Source organism: Rhincodon typus, chromosome 7, assembly GCF_021869965.1.
Source record: "Rhincodon typus isolate 14 chromosome 7, sRhiTyp1.1, whole genome shotgun sequence".
Taxonomy (NCBI): domain Eukaryota; kingdom Metazoa; phylum Chordata; class Chondrichthyes; order Orectolobiformes; family Rhincodontidae; genus Rhincodon; species Rhincodon typus.
Genome location: NC_063338.1, coordinates 33,006,318 through 33,024,292, shown reverse-complemented (window position 1 = coordinate 33,024,292; position 17,975 = coordinate 33,006,318). Strand labels below are relative to the sequence as shown.

General features: G+C 39.1%; 2 protein-coding genes across 6 annotated transcripts in view; one reads left to right on the top strand and one right to left on the bottom strand.

Moving 5' to 3' along the window:
• asnsd1 (asparagine synthetase domain containing 1) overlaps positions 1–11,665 on the top strand; it is a 12,289-nt gene extending 624 nt beyond the window's left edge. Inside the window, exons 2-6 of the mRNA XM_048598773.1 lie at positions 3,295–3,348; positions 5,094–5,169; positions 6,699–8,266; positions 9,721–9,902; positions 11,239–11,665. Coding sequence (XP_048454730.1) covers positions 6,827–8,266; positions 9,721–9,902; positions 11,239–11,494 — 1,878 coding nt within the window. The 5' untranslated portion in view covers positions 3,295–3,348; positions 5,094–5,169; positions 6,699–6,826 and the 3' untranslated portion in view covers positions 11,495–11,665. The remainder of the gene's footprint in view (positions 1–3,294; positions 3,349–5,093; positions 5,170–6,698; positions 8,267–9,720; positions 9,903–11,238) is intronic.
• Positions 10,525–17,975, bottom strand: part of zgc:136439 (uncharacterized protein LOC678627 homolog) — an 18,474-nt gene continuing 11,023 nt past the window's right edge. For 4 of the 5 annotated variants that reach the window (XM_048598776.1, XM_048598777.1, XM_048598774.1 and 1 more), the window contains 2 exons: positions 13,601–13,659; positions 10,525–13,522 (listed from right to left, as the gene is read on the bottom strand). In XM_048598776.1, coding sequence (XP_048454733.1) covers positions 13,411–13,522; positions 13,601–13,659 — 171 coding nt within the window. In that variant the 3' untranslated portion in view covers positions 10,525–13,410. Of the gene's footprint in view, positions 13,523–13,600; positions 13,660–13,681; positions 17,677–17,975 lie in introns of those variants that run through there. The other variant, XM_048598779.1, reaches the window with a different exon arrangement.

Sequence of the window (17,975 nt, the reverse complement as noted above, 5' to 3'; positions counted from 1 at the left end):
GGGCCTAGACCCCGAAACGTCAGCCTTCCTGCTCCTATGATGCTGCTTGGCCTGCTGTGTTCATCCAGCTCTACACCTTGTTATCTCTTGTTCCTAGCCACGTCGCTTTGGCAGCAGGAACCATACCCAGGAGTAACAATTCTCTGGCAAACCTGCCCTGGTACAGGGCTGCAAAATGTGTTCTTCACTTTGGCAGCCATAGAATCACAAAAGCTGAGTGTGCAGATGGATGCCAGTCGGCCCGTTGTGCCTGCACTAGCTTTTCAGATGACCAATATTACTGAGTGCCAACCTCCTGCTTTTTCGCCATCCCCTTGCATGTTCAGAATCATCCAGTACTCTCTTGAATGCATCTTGAACCGTTTCATATTTGAATTTTTACAACGTATCAAAAATCAAAATAGTTTGAACTGATTTCTCAGGTTTGCCTTTGATGTGAATCTTTACCGTATAAGTAACCCGCTAAAGGTAGAAGCCTTGACAGTTGCACGTTTTTATTTTTAAATGCAGAAATCGTAAAATCTTTCTTTTAACAACAGAGTGGTTAGCTATTCATAGAGTTTAAATCAGCTTGGGAAAATGACCCAAAATCAATTTAGATTAAAATTATTTAATTGGATAGGTGTGAATTTCAGTGCATTGAGAACAGATCTGTCCTGGTAATTTGGAATCAAATTAATGGGAAAACATGTAATTGATTTAATCTATTTTTAAAGACGAGATGGTTTAAGTGTGGCGGAGGGACATTTCCTGAGAGGGAATGGTAGGATAACCAAATTTGGAATTCTCTGGATAACAAAATAGATAAGGAATAACAGAATGAGTAGAAAACAGAGATAGATTATGAATTGAATGTATAACATTTGGAAAGGAAATAAAAAGGAAATAAGAAAGGACCAATGAACAAGTATGAAACAACACTAAAATGGACTGCGAAAGTCTTATATGGTGAAAGGGTAGTAAGAGGAGGGATGGGGCTGATTCGGATCAAAAAGGAGGTCTGCACATGGAACATCAGGGACAAAGTTAATGTCACTTGGACAAACATGAATTAGTAAAGGAAAGCCAGCATGGATTTGTCAAAGGCAAATTGTGTTAACAAACTTTATTGAATTTTGATGAAGGAACAGAATTGATTGATGTCATGTATAATGACTTCATAAAGGTGTTTGAAGTGATGCATAAGATGCCTATTGGCAAAGAAGATGGCATTGAAATAATTGTTGGGTAATGATTGCTCAGTGCAGCTCTGCTTAGCTGAACATTAACCTATGATCAAGCTGCAACATTAAAATATAATAAAAATTTCCGTAATGGAGGGAGAGTTTGATTATGCTTATAAATAAAGTTTGAACATAACTTCCTGTTTGAAGAACAGATGGCTGTCAGTGCTTGGTAACTTCAACTTTTTAAAATGGCAATCTTCTATAAAGAAAGCTGGCCTTTTGAGCTTTTGTACATCATAGAATTCAATTCAGCATGTTAGAACAACAGATTTTCATTGGTAAAATTTCTGCTGATAACATGGAAGGTTTTTCAGCATGTAAACTTTCATCACGAATAAATAAGTAACACATTTAGTTTAGTTGAAAAAGGCTGATGGTGACTTCATTTGAGATCTGTAAATTAAGAAAGTTTTTGATAGACTGGATGTATAAAGACTGCTTACATTTATGGAGACGGGCATAACTAGAGGCCATCAGTATAAGACAGACATTAAGAAATCTAGGAACAAATTCAGAACAAACTTCTTTGGCAAAGCATGATGAGAAGTTGAAACCCTACTACAGTGAACACATGACATAAAATGTGGAAGTATATTAAATCATAAGGAGTGCAGTGAGAGAATTTGAGGCCGTAGACACGCTGGTTGAACGTGCAGACATGATGAAAGCAAATTAATGTAGAAAAGTGCAAAGGGATGCATTTTGGTAAGAAACAGCATTCCCATAATTTTCTTTCTGGCTGCAACTTCCAGAAACAAATGCTGATTGCCATGTGAGAAACCTTTGCAGGGGCTGAGGGAATGTTGGTCGGAAGGGTGATATAACATAATGGGTGAACTTCTAAAGATATGCAGGAAAATGTCATCGAGGGCTATATGTGCTCAAATCGTTGAAAATGGCAGAGCAGGTTCAAAAGTAGTTTTGAAAAAAGGTTTATAGGGTCCTATGCATTCTAAATAGATGCATAGTGTGAAAAAGCAAGTTATGATGAACCTTCGCAAAAAATTGGTTCAGCCTCATAGATTGTGGAAACAGGCCATTCGGCCCATTAGTCCACACTGACCCTCTGAAGAGCATCCCCCTACCCTGTCCCTGTAACCCTGTAATTACCATGGCTAACCCATATATGGGAAATTTAGTACAGCCAATTTACCTAACCTGCACATCTTTGGACTGTGGGAGGAAACCAGAGCACCTGGAGGAAACTCATGCAGACATGGGGAGAATGTGTATACTCCACACAGTCAGTCGCTCGAGACTCAAATCAAACACAGGTCCCTGGCGCTGTGAGGTAGCAGTGCTAACCACTGAGCCACCGTGCTGTTCCAAAAGTTGAGACAGCCGCACAATATTGTCAGGAAGACATGCTTCAAGCAAACACACGTAATGTTTCAATCATCGATGGAGGCTTGACGACTTGGTCAGTATGGGGATTGAACCCATGACCTTGGCATTAATAGCCCCAACTAAAGCATTATGTCCACTTCTGGCGCTGCACTTTCAGAAGGCTGTGAAGACTTCTTAAAAAGCAGAGAAAAATACACAGGTGAACAAGTCTGCAGTTGTTCTCCTTAGAGAAGAAGAGATTGAGTGGAGACTTGATAGGTGTTCAAAATCATGTTGAGTAAACAAAGTAAATAGAGAGAAATTTCCCATTGACAAAAGGCAAGTACATCAAGAAATATTGATTTAAAGTGGTTGGCAAAAGAGCTAAAAGTGACTTGAGGAAAGACCTCTAAGTGCAATGAGTGATTATGAACTGGAATGCAGTGCCTAAAAGGATGGCAGAGCAAATTAAAACTAGCTTTCAAAGATTAAATGCGTGCAGGGGAGAAAATAGAGGGTTACTACTCATTTTCAAGGGATCAAGTACAGTCGTTTTTAAAAGGAGTGAATAACGCTCTGCTCATTGCATTTCACAACACCATAAAAACAACAAAAATATTTGCGATTTTTGAGAGAAATCTGTTCAAAGTTGACATTTTGGCTGAACTGCAGTGTCTACTGGGTTACAGTTCTTTGTTTCTTTACTGTCGTTTCAATGTAAAACGTAACTTTGTTTTAATAGATAAAAGAACAAATTGTTGTCATCGATGAGCTCTCCAACCTTAAGAAAAATCGGGTAAGTCAATGAAACCCAAGTTAATATTTGCAGGAGTTCAGTTCAGGCATAAATATAATGATTGCCTTCAAATTACAGTGTAAGATAAATAAACTTTGCCTTAAAAACGAAAATTACTGATAAGTAAATTTAGAACAGATAGCAGGAAAACTCTCTTCATCGTGTTAAATATTTGGAATAATCTAGCAATCAAGATAATAGAGGCACAGATCTTGGGTTTATCAGAATTAGATGCCGTGATGGTTATAAAAACTCGGACCCAGGTTTGATTTTCAGAATTTGCTGAGGTGGTGGACTGGTTAGTGATCTTCACATGGCTTCAGTAGATGGATTGCGGACAGGGTAAGTTATCCAGAGGTCCCACTCCAGAGCATTAGCCAGTTAGCCTTGCACAGTGTTTTAAACTCAAAGAATGATCCTGAAGGGGCTAATTAGCTCAACATGCCTGTGGCAGCTCCTTGTAAAAGCTATCCAGTGAGTCCCACTTCCATCTTTTTCCATTGTTCTTTTAGTATTTATCCAATTCCATTTTGGAAATTGACACCGAACCTGCTTCAGCCACCCTTTCAGGAAGTGCATGTAGATCAACACTTTACTGTGCAATTCCTTATGTTGCCTCTGGTTCTTTTGCTAATGCCATTAAATCTTTGCCCTCTGGTTAGAAACCATTACCCCACTGGAAGTAGGTTCTTATTTGCTCTTCGTGATTTTGAACACTTCTATGAAGTTTCCTCTTAATCGTCTTAATAGCCTTTCCAAGGTTTGATATCCTTGCCAAAGTGTGTTTAGAATTTGCCACGAGCCCCCAGGTGAGACCTAACTAGTGTTGGATAAACTTCCTTGTTTACTTTTGTACTTGTTACATCTGCTTACAGAATCAAGGATTTTGTCAGTCTTTTTAATAGTCTTCTGAACTGTCTACGCCAGGTTTTCTGTCAAGCACCCCTCTTAAAATTATACACTTTAGTTTGACTGATATCATTCCTAGCAAAATGTATCCCTTCATATTTCTTCATTGTGAATTTCATTTCCCAATTGTCTACCGATTTTACCAATTTTTCGTGTCATCAGCAGACCTTGAAATTATGCCCATTGAGTCTTTCATTTCATAGTTGAGGTTCACTTTTTCAGTGCTTCTGAAGGTGTTTTTTTCCTTTCAACAAAGAATTTAGAGCGAGTGCAGTATTTAGGAAATGCTGAGTAAGAACAACCACCAGGCATATTTCTCTTACTTCTCCACACAGGAGGAAGAGAGAAATTTGTAAGCTAGAAGCTTCTCCTGTATTGTTTAAACATGAGACCAGCCACCTGTCCATGGACAAGTTATGAAGTTGTTACTTTATGTATTTATCAAAAGCTTACATTTATGTTTCCTTTTAATCTCCATACTGTTAGATATTGAGGCAGCTCTGCAGTCTGCAACCAATCAATATTTCATTGCTTATTTACAATTTTACCAGTTAATCTTTAACTGCAGTGCATGTGAACCAGATGCCTTTCCAACTCACCGAAATTAACTCTCTTCCTGAACGTTCTCACATTTGATTTTTCATTGTGCTTTCCAAAACTGTTTCAACTCTAATATTCTTGTGATCACTATTTTCCAAATGATCCCCCGCTGAAAACCTGTTCCACATATTTTCACTTATGTTCCATTCTCCAAACTAGATTCAGTACTGCTTTCTTACAAAGTGATTGTGATTATTTGTATTTTTATTAATAATTTGTTATTCATTCTCTTTCAGAGAGTTTACAAGCAACAGCCCAACAGCAATGTATTTTTCTTAGCAGATCAAACCCAGACTCTGAGTGAATGTAAATGTAAGTTATGTATCTTAAGCGTGTTTGTAAAATGCATTGAGTGTAGTAAGTGGTTCATTTGTTACAACTATGCAGAATGGGTTGAATATTCCTTTGTTACATTTATATTCATGTAACACAAACATTAGATCATCTTTTCCCCTTCCACTTTTAATTTGCCTTCTCCCACTCCTTTAATATGTCCTTTTCCTTTGTGCCACCCCTTCTGAGAGACTAGCTCTCAATCAGTTTTAGTCCTACCTTGAACTGATAATTAAGAGGTCCACAAGAGTAGTTCACAAACATAAGAAATAGAAGCAGGAGTAAGCTTTTTAACCTTTTAAGCCCACATCACCATTCAACAAGATCATGGCTGATTTCTACTGCAACACTATTTTCCTGCTTTGTCCTGCATCCCTTCAAATTTTAAATATGTAGAAATCTATATATATTTAATATATATTTCAAGGAACTGAAACAAAAACCTGTTTTATCACTCATCAGGGCAGTGAAAGCAGTGTCACTGAATATTTAAAAGATAGAGGTGGATACATTCTTGACTCTCTCAGAAGCTAGGAAAGAATGTCGGGTGTAGCCAAGAAAGTAGGTTAAAGTAACAGTCAGATCAACCGTGATCTTATCAAATGACAAGGCTAGCTTGAAGGACCAATTAGCCTATTCCTGTTGACACCTCCTACTTCTCATTTTCTATATTCATTAAACTGAAACTAGTAATAATATAGTTAATAGAAAACTGATCTCATTACAGATTTAAGTTTTAGAACCTATATTGCAATTCTCAAAGGACCAAATAATATACTTAAACATCTAAATATGGGGGACACCCAAGGTAATTATTAAAATATTTGATAGAGTCTCTAATTCTCCTTTTTCATTCAATAAACGCAACAAAACAAGATTATAGGATTTGTGTATTCTTACACCATCTAATTTTGGCGTGAATCTTTTGCCTATAATCTGTTCACAAGGGAGGCAGTGGCCAAGTGGTATTATCACTGAACTGTTATCCAGAGACCCAGGTTCGAATCCCGCCATGGCAGATGGTGGAATTTTAATTCAGTAAAAGTCTGGAAATAAGAAACTAAAGATGACAGTGAATCCATTGTTGTTTGTCAGGAAAAACCCATCTAGTTCACTAATGTCTTTACGGAAGGAAACTGCCATTCCTACCTGATCTGGCCTGCATGTAACTCCAGACCCACAGCAATCTGGTTGACTCTTAGCTATCTTCTGGGCAGTTAGGGATAAGCAATAAATGCTGGCCTAGCCAGCGACACCCTCCACCCATGAATGAATTAAAAAAAACCTTCTCTTAGCGTTAAAAGACAATAAGACAACAGTTTATTTTTCCACAGGCATTTTTACTTATGGAATGTTCACCTTGTTCAAATCTTTAGAAAACTCAAATCAATTTTGTACCTTTTGTATTAAAACTGCTGTGATTGCATTATTTATTTATGTGTTACTTTCTCATAAATTAGATTATATGCCATTCCAAAAGTCTAACAATAACTGTGTACCTTTTACAGGTGCTCTTGATGAGATGAAGAAAGAATACCAGGAATTAGAAAATGCTGAAAAAATTACCAAATAACTAACAGCAAGATCAACATTTGTTATTGATTGAAATTGCTGAGTAAATTGAAACGCACACAAAATGTGTGGTATTTGTTGTATGTTAGTTCTAGCCCCTCAGGAAGGTGTTTCTAGTACTTTGGGAAAAGATACGCTTGAAAGCCTACAACGGAGAGGACCTAACTGCAGTCAACAGTTATCCAAGGAAGTGCCTGAACTGGGCTATAATATATTTTTCTCTGGTCATGTGCTTCATATGAGAGGGTGCCTAAAGCCACAACCCCTGCAGGACACTCAGGGAAACCTTCTCCTTTGGAATGGAGAGGTTTTTGGAGGAATTGAAATTGGCCCCGAAGGCAATGACACTCAGATCATTCTTCAACATTTGTCTTCATGTAAGAATGAAGAATCCATTCTGTCTGTCTTTTCTGCTATTCAAGGACCTTGGACGTTTATATACTACCAAGCATTCAGTCACTGCTTGTGGTTTGGTCGAGACTTTTTTGGTCGGCGTAGTTTACTGTGGCAGTTTAAGAATGCTGGAAATCTCTGTCTTACTCTTACATCGGTGAGTCTGAGTCAGTCTGTTTCCAAGTGTGGAAATATTCCTTGGCAGGAAGTACCAGCATGTGGACTTTACAAAATTGACCTCCAGAAAAACACCAGTGGCAATTCATTGGCAATATCATGGTATCCGTGGAAATATAGGTCCATTGAATATGAATTCAAGACTTTACATTTAGGTGAAGAAGTTCAGTTTATTGAAGAACTACCTAGTTTTGTTTCTGTATTTTTGAATGGATCAAAACTTTTCCCTATAGCACCCATTACTCCAATGAATTACAGTGTGTGTGAGACATGTGTCGCTGCAGATAGTGAAGCATCTTCAGTAAATGTTGAGAGTTTTCTTTCGGATGAAAAGAAGAAGAAATTAGTTCTTCAGTTCATTAATGTTTTGAGTGAATCTGTTAGACGGCGAGTGCTTTTCTTACCAAGATGTCAAATTCACCCCTCATCCCAGTTCACAATTTCTAATAAAGCAAACGTTGCTATTCTGTTTTCTGGCGGTGTTGATTCTATGGTTCTCGCAGCCTTGGCTGACCATCATATTCCACAAGATGAACCTATTGATCTATTGAATGTAGCCTTTAAGCAGCGGAAGACCTCAACAAAGCAAAAGAAGAAAAGCAATGCTGCCAGGGCACCTGAAGAGGAAACTCTACAAGAGGACAATAGTAGTCTTAAAGAGACAACTAGTTTTAATGTGCCTGACCGGATCACTGGACTGTCAGGTTTAAAAGAATTACAAATTATAAACCCTGCCAGAAATTGGAATTTTGTAGAAATCAATATCACATTAGAAGAGCTGAATGAAATGAGACAACAGCGGATTAGTCATTTGGTGCGACCTTTGGACACAGTACTGGATGACAGCATTGGCTGTGCTGTGTGGTTTGCTGCAAGAGGTATTGGTACCAGGATAAGTAATGGAGAAATCCAACCATATATAAGCTGTGCAAAGGTGTGGTATTATCCCTAAAAGAATAATTTTCATCCAGCATTTTGAATGCAAAAATATCTACCTTCATGTATACTCTTTCTTGAAAAAGAAACACACCACATAATTTATTGTTTTGTGTACTGTTTAAGTCATAAGTAGAAAGCAACAAAGATAAGAAACTTCCCTGCATTCAATGATATTGAGGAATTTAGCATTAATTTCAACAAACTAATCCTAAAATGAAATGAGGCCCTCAATTAATCAGACTGACCTAGAAGAAAATGGTTGCTCCCAATGATTTTGTTCAACACTTCACTACTGTTCTTCAAATAGATTTTGTCTTTGATCTGCCCTTAGTAGGGGTTTAGGCAGCTTCAAAGAATTTAAACATTGCTAAAAGACAACATGATGTCAAAGCTTGTTTTGCATTCATCAGGATTATAACATAAGAAAAAGCATAAGATATGGTTGGGTCATCATTGGTATGGAGATGCAGGAGGAACAGTTACTAATCAGTCTTAGTTTTCAGACCCCCCCCCAAGTTTGAAAATGCAGGTGGAATAAAATGTAAATAAGTGGGAAGGTATTCACTTTGGCCAAAAAAATTAGAAACGCTGAAGACTTCTTAAAAGGTGACAGGTTGGGAAGTGTATATGTCCAAAAGAATGAGTGTGCTTGTCCACGAGTCACTGGAAGCTAGCATGAACGTGCAGCAAGCAAATAGAGGGGCAAAAACAGTATGTTGACAATTCATTTTAAGGGAATTTGAGTACAGAAGTAAAGATGTCTTGTTGTATTTACATAGAACCATGGTGAAACCTCACCCAGAGTACTATGTAGTTTTGTTCACCTTATCCAAGGAAGGATAAACTTGTCATAAAGTTTGCCGAACAAATCCTTGGAATGGCAAATTTGTAGTAGTGAAGTAATTGAGGAAACTAGGTCTCCATTCTCCAGAGTTTGAGACTGAGGGTGCTGTCATGAAACTTAAAGTTTATTTTTTTTACAGAGCATGAATGAGTGGAAATAGATAGGATGATTTTCTTGGTTTGTACTTGGAGTTTTAAACAAGCTGTACTTTTTCTTTTCCATCAACTGCCACAACTTCTCTCTATATCCTCTGTCCATTATACTTTCATCAAAACAACATTTGATAATGCTGCAAAAATTGTGAAACCCACATATCTTCACTTTGCATCAGTTTATTAAATGGCTTTCAAAGTTGATCTTATTTTACTGCATCAACAAGCTGCATATTCAGCTATGCTAAAAGATAACCTCAGGTTTAAATTCAATATTTAGTAATTTGAAGTCTCAATATCTAAAATTAAGATGCACCTTTTGGCCTATGTAAATATGGTTTGGTATAAACAGAATTTGCTTTACTATCTAAAGTAATTAAGTCTCTGGAACAGTAGTACATTTTAATTATAGATTCTGGGGTAAAATCTTTATGGATTTTTTGTTTTAAAAAGGTGGTATTGACTGGGATTGGAGCTGATGAACAACTTGCAGGTTATTCTCGTCACCGTGTCTGCTACAAAACATCAGGTTTTGAAGGCCTAGTCAAAGAACTGGGGATGGAACTTGGACGCATTTCCTCACGTAATCTTGGGAGAGATGACCGAGTCATTGGAGACCATGGAAAAGAAGCAAGGTAAGTCTGTGCCAACTTTGAACATGTCGAAATGCAAAAATGTATTATAATTCACTACTGAATGCAAATTTTGTTGTAAACTCAAGAGAAAGCTGAAGTTTAAAATTGAAGATTGAAGACTGTCCATGTACTTTTAACTCAGCAGCAGCAAACGTTACATATGTGGTCTTTGACCTGATGCTAAAAGACTTCCTGCAGTCTAGAGTCAATGTTGAGGACTCCCAGGGCAACTCCCTCACAAATGTATACCTCTGCTAGGTTTGTCCTGCTGTTGGGACATTATTTAGATTTCTGTTGTTGTTTCTGGTGCCTCGGTTGATGCAAAGTGGTTCTTACAAGAGATTTTTTTTTAACAGTGTGATATAATTAAGTGGCTTGCTGGGATATTTCAGAGGGCAGCTGACGAAACCAATGAAATGTGGTTGACTGAGTCACATATAGGCCATCCGTAAAGGACATTAATGAACCAGATGGGGTTTATGATCATTGATAGTTTTGTGGTTATAATTGGTGTTATGACAGAGAAAGCCAAATCAAATCAGCCTCCATATCCCTGTATTTGCAACACAAAGCCCCAAACAATTCCTGATCAACTTTTTGAATAACTGATACCAGGCACCAATACAGTTGAAACAAAATTAATAATTTATTCATAATATAGTCACTTTAACAGAGCAAAGTTAAATCAGGTAATCTAATTAATGTTTGATTTAAACTCTATCTTTTCTTTTAAATTCTAGTCCTCAATCTTACAAAGACAAACAGACACAGTTTAGTAATTAAATCAGAAGTAAAATGAGATGTAACTAGCCAGTTCACTTAAGCAGTCTTCACGATCTGGAAAAATACAGCCACAGGGGCTTGTACCTTGCTTGGTTTCTGACAACACCAATGGTGTTGGACTAGCAGTTGTATACTCTCAATTTTTTCTGGTCTGCAGCTTTGGTTTTTTGAGCAATACAATAGTATTTGACATAACTCAGGTGGATTTCATTCTTAACAGTGCATAAAGCAAAAAAAAAAACAAGATTTTTAAAAAGCTGAGTTGTGGTATAGTTAGTAGATATCATTATACATTTATCCTGTAGCTTCTGACCGTGCTAAAAAGAAAATCTGAGTGGAACAGTTTCATTGAGGCAATCACTGGCATCTCCTATGATTAACAACTGAGGGCACTGATGGCAACCTCGAGTGATAGTGTACATAGCATTTCAGGTTCAGCATAAAGCCAGTTAGGGAGGAAGTGGTAATATAAAAATTATATGAATGGTTAAGGAATTTTATACAAGATACATATGATAAAATTGTTAAACTTTTTAAATCTTTGTCATTTCAGATTTCCCTTTTTGGATGAAGCAGTTGTTTCTTTTCTGAATTCACTTCCTGTGTGGGAGAAAGCAGACTTGACTCTGCCTCGAGGGATTGGCGAAAAATTGCTTCTACGAATGGCTGCAAAAGAACTTGGACTTACAGCATCTGCTGTTCTCCCAAAGAGAGCCATGCAGTTTGGGTCTCGAATTGCAAAGATGGAAAACCACAAAGAAAAGGCTTCTGATAAATGTAACAGGCTGTCGCAAAGCTCGATAGATTAGTCATTGTGCTGTACTTTGCTTTCCCTGAAACTGGCACTGAAAAATAATCAGCTGCCATATTAATGCCAAAACTTAAACCAATCAAAATACAACTGCAGGGGGTGTTCTGTTAGCCTGTTTTTATACGATGTATGTAATTATGCAATTAAATGAGTACTGTATATTGCTGAAGGTCAGATCTCGGAATTACTCATTCTGTAAAGAAATTGCAACTGCATTTCATAATCAATTAATTTGCTTCCCATTCACAGCACCAGCAGATGGTAACTCCTTTAGTGGCTAATCCAACTAATTCAGACAAAAAATAATCTCTCAAAATAAACATACAGAACTGCAGATTTTGGAAATCTGAAACAAACACTGTTCGGTTCTGATGAAGGGTCACTGGACTTGAAATATTAACTGTTTTCTGTCTTTGATGCTGCCAGACAGGAAATAATCAAGTTTTTGGAAATCTGTGTGGTGAACCAAACTGCGTGATTTACCTCAGGATCTCAAACTAATGCAAATCTGTTTCTTAATGCATAGAATCATATAGCATAGAAACAAGCCCTTTGATCTATTATGGCTATGCTGACCAGCAAACACCAAACTACATTAATCCCACTTATCTCTACTTGGTCCACAGCCTACTATGCCCTGGCAGTTTAAGTGGTCATGCAGATGCTTCTTAAATGTTGCAGGAGTATTTGCCTTCACCACCCTCATGTTTCTACCACCGGGTAGGGGAAAAAAAATCCTTCAGATCTCTAAACTACTTATTTCTCACCTTAAAATTATACCCTCTGATCTTAGACACGTCTTCTATGGGGAAAGAGATTCTTACCATGTACTGTGTCTATGCTTCACAATTATACCTCAATCAGACTTCCTCCTCCCCACCCCCACCCTTTTCTGGACTTTGCCTGTTAAATAATGGTAAAAATATATTTCACTCAAGTTTTTTTTCCCAACAAAGATTTAATTTTCACTTGATTTATCTCTGACAAAGGTTACTTAAAATTAGAAAGAAATTTAACTTCTTTGGTTTGACTCAATCCTTGGCTCCAGAATTCCTCAACTCGCTTTAACTTTACAATCTTAAATTGGTAAATTTATTCTTAAAATTACTGATATTGACGCACAGAAGTGTGTAAGCTGTGTAAATGTTATGGCTGCAGTTAATTTTATAATTACAAGATTTAAAAAGCTAGGGATAACAAGGTGTAGAGCTGGATGAACACAGCAGGTCAAGCAGCATCAGAGGAGCAGGAAAACTGACGTTTTGGGCCTAGACCCTTCTTCAAAAATGGGGGAGGGGAAGGGGGTTCTGAAATAAATATGGAGAGAGGGGGAGTGGGATAGAAGATGGATAGAGAAGATAGGTTTACTTTAACATGCTTGACTTCCAACACTTGTAAGTTTATAGTACAGAATGAGACCATTTAAGCTATCATATTCAGGCACTTTTACATCAGTCCAACAAACTGATTTCTCTGTGATGCGCTCTCTGCGTGTGAACTGCAAATATGAGAAAGTTTAACTTCACCATTTTAGTGTTTTTTTTCATGCAGTTGCCATATAAAGACTATAAATAGCTTTATGGGTGTCTTTTAGCTGAATTATTTAAAAAGTTGTTACTTTTTTCATAAAGTAACATTGTTCTGGAATGTTCATGGATATATCCATAATTTCATACATTGTAGCTGTACTTTCATTGATTTATCCTACTAAAATAGAAATTCTTTTTTAAAAAGCAATAATTCAAACCTTAATTCTGTATGCAGGATTAGGAATTAAATGTATGGTTAGAGCTTTTTCTAAATAAAAACATTAACCAGTTTCTCCTTGGAAGACATTAAGAAAAAGTAAAGTACAGATGCTGTACAAGGCTCGTTCTCCAGAGCTCTTAAATCCTTTGAAAAACTGCTAGTTACTTAAATCAATAATTCATTTCTGTGCTTCTGGAAATATGTGGTACAGTCAATATAAGATGGAAGATTTCCAACATCAAACCGGCCACATACTTGATGAACAAACACTGGTTTCCTGCAATAGGAAAAGAAAATCATAGTAGCTAACACAAAAATAAAAGTGAAATAACAGTTCCTTGAAGCAATCTCTCACCTTGAGTAGACCCAATGTAAGAAGTTACCAGGTGCATCCTTCTCTTCCAAGGGTGAATTCTATCGAGAATAAAATGCTTTTGTTAAAGTAGTTGTTAAATAAGCTGGCAAAATGAACACAATTTGCCAAGAAAAATGAGTGAAAGGAAAATAATACACAGGAATCTTTGAATCAATTCGATGAATTTATGCAGGTGGCATGGTATGTTTAAGTTCAGAAATCCCATGGGGAAATCTCATTAAACAAGAGGCCCAGCTTTAATTCATTTATAAGTTGTTCAAAAGCTTTCAATATTGTCCAGCATGATGCTTATAGAAGGCACGTACACAGACAGTGGTGTATCTGTCTTCTATGGCTAATAAGAGATCTGTACAGAAATGCTTCAGAAATAGTTGACAAGAGACATATAAGCCAATTCCAATTTGAGTGAGAGTCGGGCAGAGGCGCCTTCTGTCAACCACGTTGTTTAATGCTGGGGGACAGAGGATGATGAAAACGATCCCAGAAAGATATAGCGGCATCATAGGAGGCAATAGCATAGGGAATCTCTGGTATGTAGACAACATTGCACCAGGCCAAAACAAAACAGCTGGAAACCATGTCAGGCCACAGAAAGGGCAGACATTTTCCCCTCCCCGATGTGGAATGAAAACAATAGAATTCTCGACCTTGGAAAAACCCTGAAAAACTTTTCCCTCCAACCTTCAATGGTGATTTCAGAACTTGATTTGATTTGATTTCTTTATTGTCATGTGTACCTAAGTACAGTGAAAAGCTTTGTTTACAAGCAGTACAGGCAGATCGTAGTCAGCAAGGACATACAGATCATAGGGTGAAAAATAAAACAGGTTACGTCGCACAGGGCATGCACTAGGCAAGATCAACATTAGCAAGATCAGCATTATTTCCTGAGCCACCTGAGGAAGAAGAGGCATTGTTGTGCCTTCTTGACTGTTGCATCAACGTGGGAAGTTCAGGACAGGTTGTAGGTTATCGTCACTCCAGCGAACTTGACACTCTCTCCACTAGAGTCCAATCATCATGGTAATAACAGCCAGGAGGAAGCTGTTCCTGAACCTGCAGGTGCGTGTGTTCAAGCTTCTGTATTTTCTGCTGATGGAAGTTGTTGTAGCAGAGCATTATCAGGGCACGATGGGTCTTTGATGATATTGGCAGCATTTCCACAGCAACGAGCCGTGTAAATAGAATCCGTGGATGAAAGGTGATGGTCTGTGCTGGTCTGGGCAGAGCACACAACCTTCTGTAGTTTGTTAAGGTCCTGGGCACAGCAGTTGCCATACCAGGCTATTATGCACCCCGACAGTATGCTTTCAATGGCACATCTGTAAAAGTTGGTGAGGGTTCTTATGGACATGCCAAATTTCCTGAGCTACCCGAAGAAGAAGAGGCATTGTTGTGCCTTCTTGACCATTGCATCTACATGGGAAGTCCAGGACAGGTTGTCGGTTATTGTCACTCCTAAAAACTTGGTGCTCTCCACCCTCTCAACTTCAGCTCCGTTGATGTAGATGAGAGCGTGTTCTCCTGCATTCTTTCTGAAAAGAATGATCAGTTTTTTAGTTTTGCCAACGTTGAGAGAGAGGTTGTTCTCACTGCATGACATCACCAAGCCCTCTATCTCCTTTCTGTATTCTGACTTGTCGTTGTTAGATATCTGTCCTACCACGGTGGATGAGGTGCAGTTATTGATCCTCACTGACTGCAGCCTGTGGGTCTGAAAGCTGAGGATCCAGTTGAAGAGGGCGGAGCCGAGACCAAGGTCATGGAGTTTTGAAATCAGTCTGGAGGGAATAATGGTGTTGAAGGCAGAGCTGTAGTCAATGAACAGAAGTCTGATGCAGGTGTTCATGTTGTCCAGATGTTCGAGGAATGAGTGCAGGGCTAGGGAAATGGTGTTCACTGTGAACCTGTTGTGTTGGTAGGCAAATTGTAAGGGATCAAGGAAGGCTGGGAGGCTAGAGTTGATGCGGGCCATGACCAGCCTCTCAAAGCACTGCATGATTATGGAGGTCAGAGCCACTGGTAGTCATTAAGGCATGTTGCACGTGCTTTTTTAGGTACTGTGTTGATGGTGGTCTTCTTGAAGCAGGTGGGGACTTTGGCTTGTAGAAGGGAGAGGTTGAAGATGTCAGTGAATACCTTCACCAGTTGGTCTGCACAGGATCTAAGTGCTTGTCCAGGGATTCCGTCTAGGCCCGTTGCTTCATTTTGTATCCCGTAATGTTGTTCAGGTCTTGCCACAGACGGCAGCAGTCTGCTCGGTTGGTTAGGGTCTCTAACTTGGTCCTGTACTGCTTCTTGGTATCCCTGATAGTTTTGCGGAGGTCATACCTGGATTTTCTGTATAGGTCTGAGTTGTTTGACTTGAATGCTTCACGTCTGGTCTTCAGTGAGGAGTTGATTTCCTATTTCATTCAAGGTTTCCAGTTGGGGAACACTTGGATTGACTTCTTTGGCACACAGTCCTTCACACATTTGCTTATGAAGTCCATGATGGTGGTGGCATACTCATCTAAGTTTCCTGCTAAGTACTTGAATACAGTCCAGTTCACCGATTCCAAGCAGTCCTGGATATGGTCTTCTGTTGCCTCAGACCAGCATTGTACTTCTTTTTGCAAAGGGTAATCCCATTTCAGCTTCTGCTTGTAAGCTGGGAGGAGGAAGGCAGCGCTGTAATTGGATTTTCCAAGTGTGGGGAGGGTGATGTCAAAGTATCACCAACACATCTCCTGCCCCACCAGAGGATCAATCATCCTGGACCACTGCTACGCAACCATCAAAGATGCCTACCGCTTCATCATGTGGCACTATAAATTTTGTCTGGGGCCTTCTTCACATCCGCATGGGGAAGTATGTTGACTGCTGACAGGATGGTGGAGGTGAACTCTCACGGCAAACAGTAGGGATGGTGTTTCACTGTAAGGTATTCCAGGTCCCGGGAGCAATGGCTAGCCAGGGTCACCATGTCTGAGCACCAGGTGGTGTTGATTAGGAAGCATAATCCACTGCCCTTTGCCCTACCTGAGGACGCCCATGTGGTCTATGCGATGTACGGAAAACCCATCAGCTTGTAGGGCACAGTCCGAATGGCAGGGATGAGCCAAGTCTCCATGAAGCAGAGCACACAACAGACTCCCAGTTCCCTCTGGAAGGTAAATCTCACCTTTGACTGTTGACTATCTTATTTCCATGCATTTTCATATCACTAATACCCAACTTGCCCTATTTACATTGCACTTCATAAGAAACTAGGTAGTGGAAAAGTGTGTTAGGTAAAACTAAATGGGTATCTGATAGCTGCAGCTTGTCATCTGTCTGTCCTAGACTTCATGCAACTGCTTCTTCTGCGCAATGTCCCTGCATGCTCTATGGCCATGATCTTCGACTATCTGTCCACGCAATTTGGGATCGGCAAACTAGCAGGCTCAACAGATCATCATGCCTGTTCTAGGTCCTACCCAGACACCACCTCAGGTCTTCAACACTTTGAGCTCCTCAGTGACTTAGATGCTTCTGCCAGGACACACTGAGCAGGGACACATGTATCCGTACATGATGTTTTTGCACTGACACACAGATGTGCATTTTATGGTTTATAATTTGCTTGAGGTGATGAGGTAAGTGTCAGCCCTTCAGTGGACATTATTGCTCATACTTAGGATTGGAGAATAGCAGTTAGAGTGAATGCTGGACCTTCAAGTATGGAGTAACACTTAGTGTGGAAAACTGCGCAAGACTTCTTGTGGCACTGCTGAGCATCTACGGTCATTGATCCATGCTGCAAGTTGAGTCCGGGAAGGCGGTGTCTAGTAATGTGGCCTCTTGTGGTGGTCCTTCGTCTGCCTTCTTTAATCTGGTACACTGGTACCAGATGTGTGTTCTGGAACAGTGATCAAGCTAGCTTTTCTTCTGAGACATTTTTTCAATGTTCAGGATCAAGCAGCACAGTGTCACTGGCTTGCAGTGTCTGAAACAGTGTGCAGCTAGGCTTTACATACGATGCCAGAGACGTAGAAACTGCTGGCTCTTACCATTGGGGAGTCTCACCACAACATCTTGCTTGCATAAATAATGAAGTGAAAATTAGGAGATTGCAGAGAAACCGTGACCTGCGTAACGGCATCAGGATACCATGAAACTCGCTCACCACATTATAGTTGCAAATAATAAAACTCAGCCTCAAAGTCTTTTGACCTGAGCATACATGAGGCAATAACCAGCATTATGGCTCTAAATGACAATGGAAAAGTCAAGATTACAAGCACTTAGACAGAGACATTGGACAATTTGAAGCATCTTGGCTCGAAGAGAAAATATCAAAGTTACATCAAAAAATAAAATCTAGGTTAGTTGA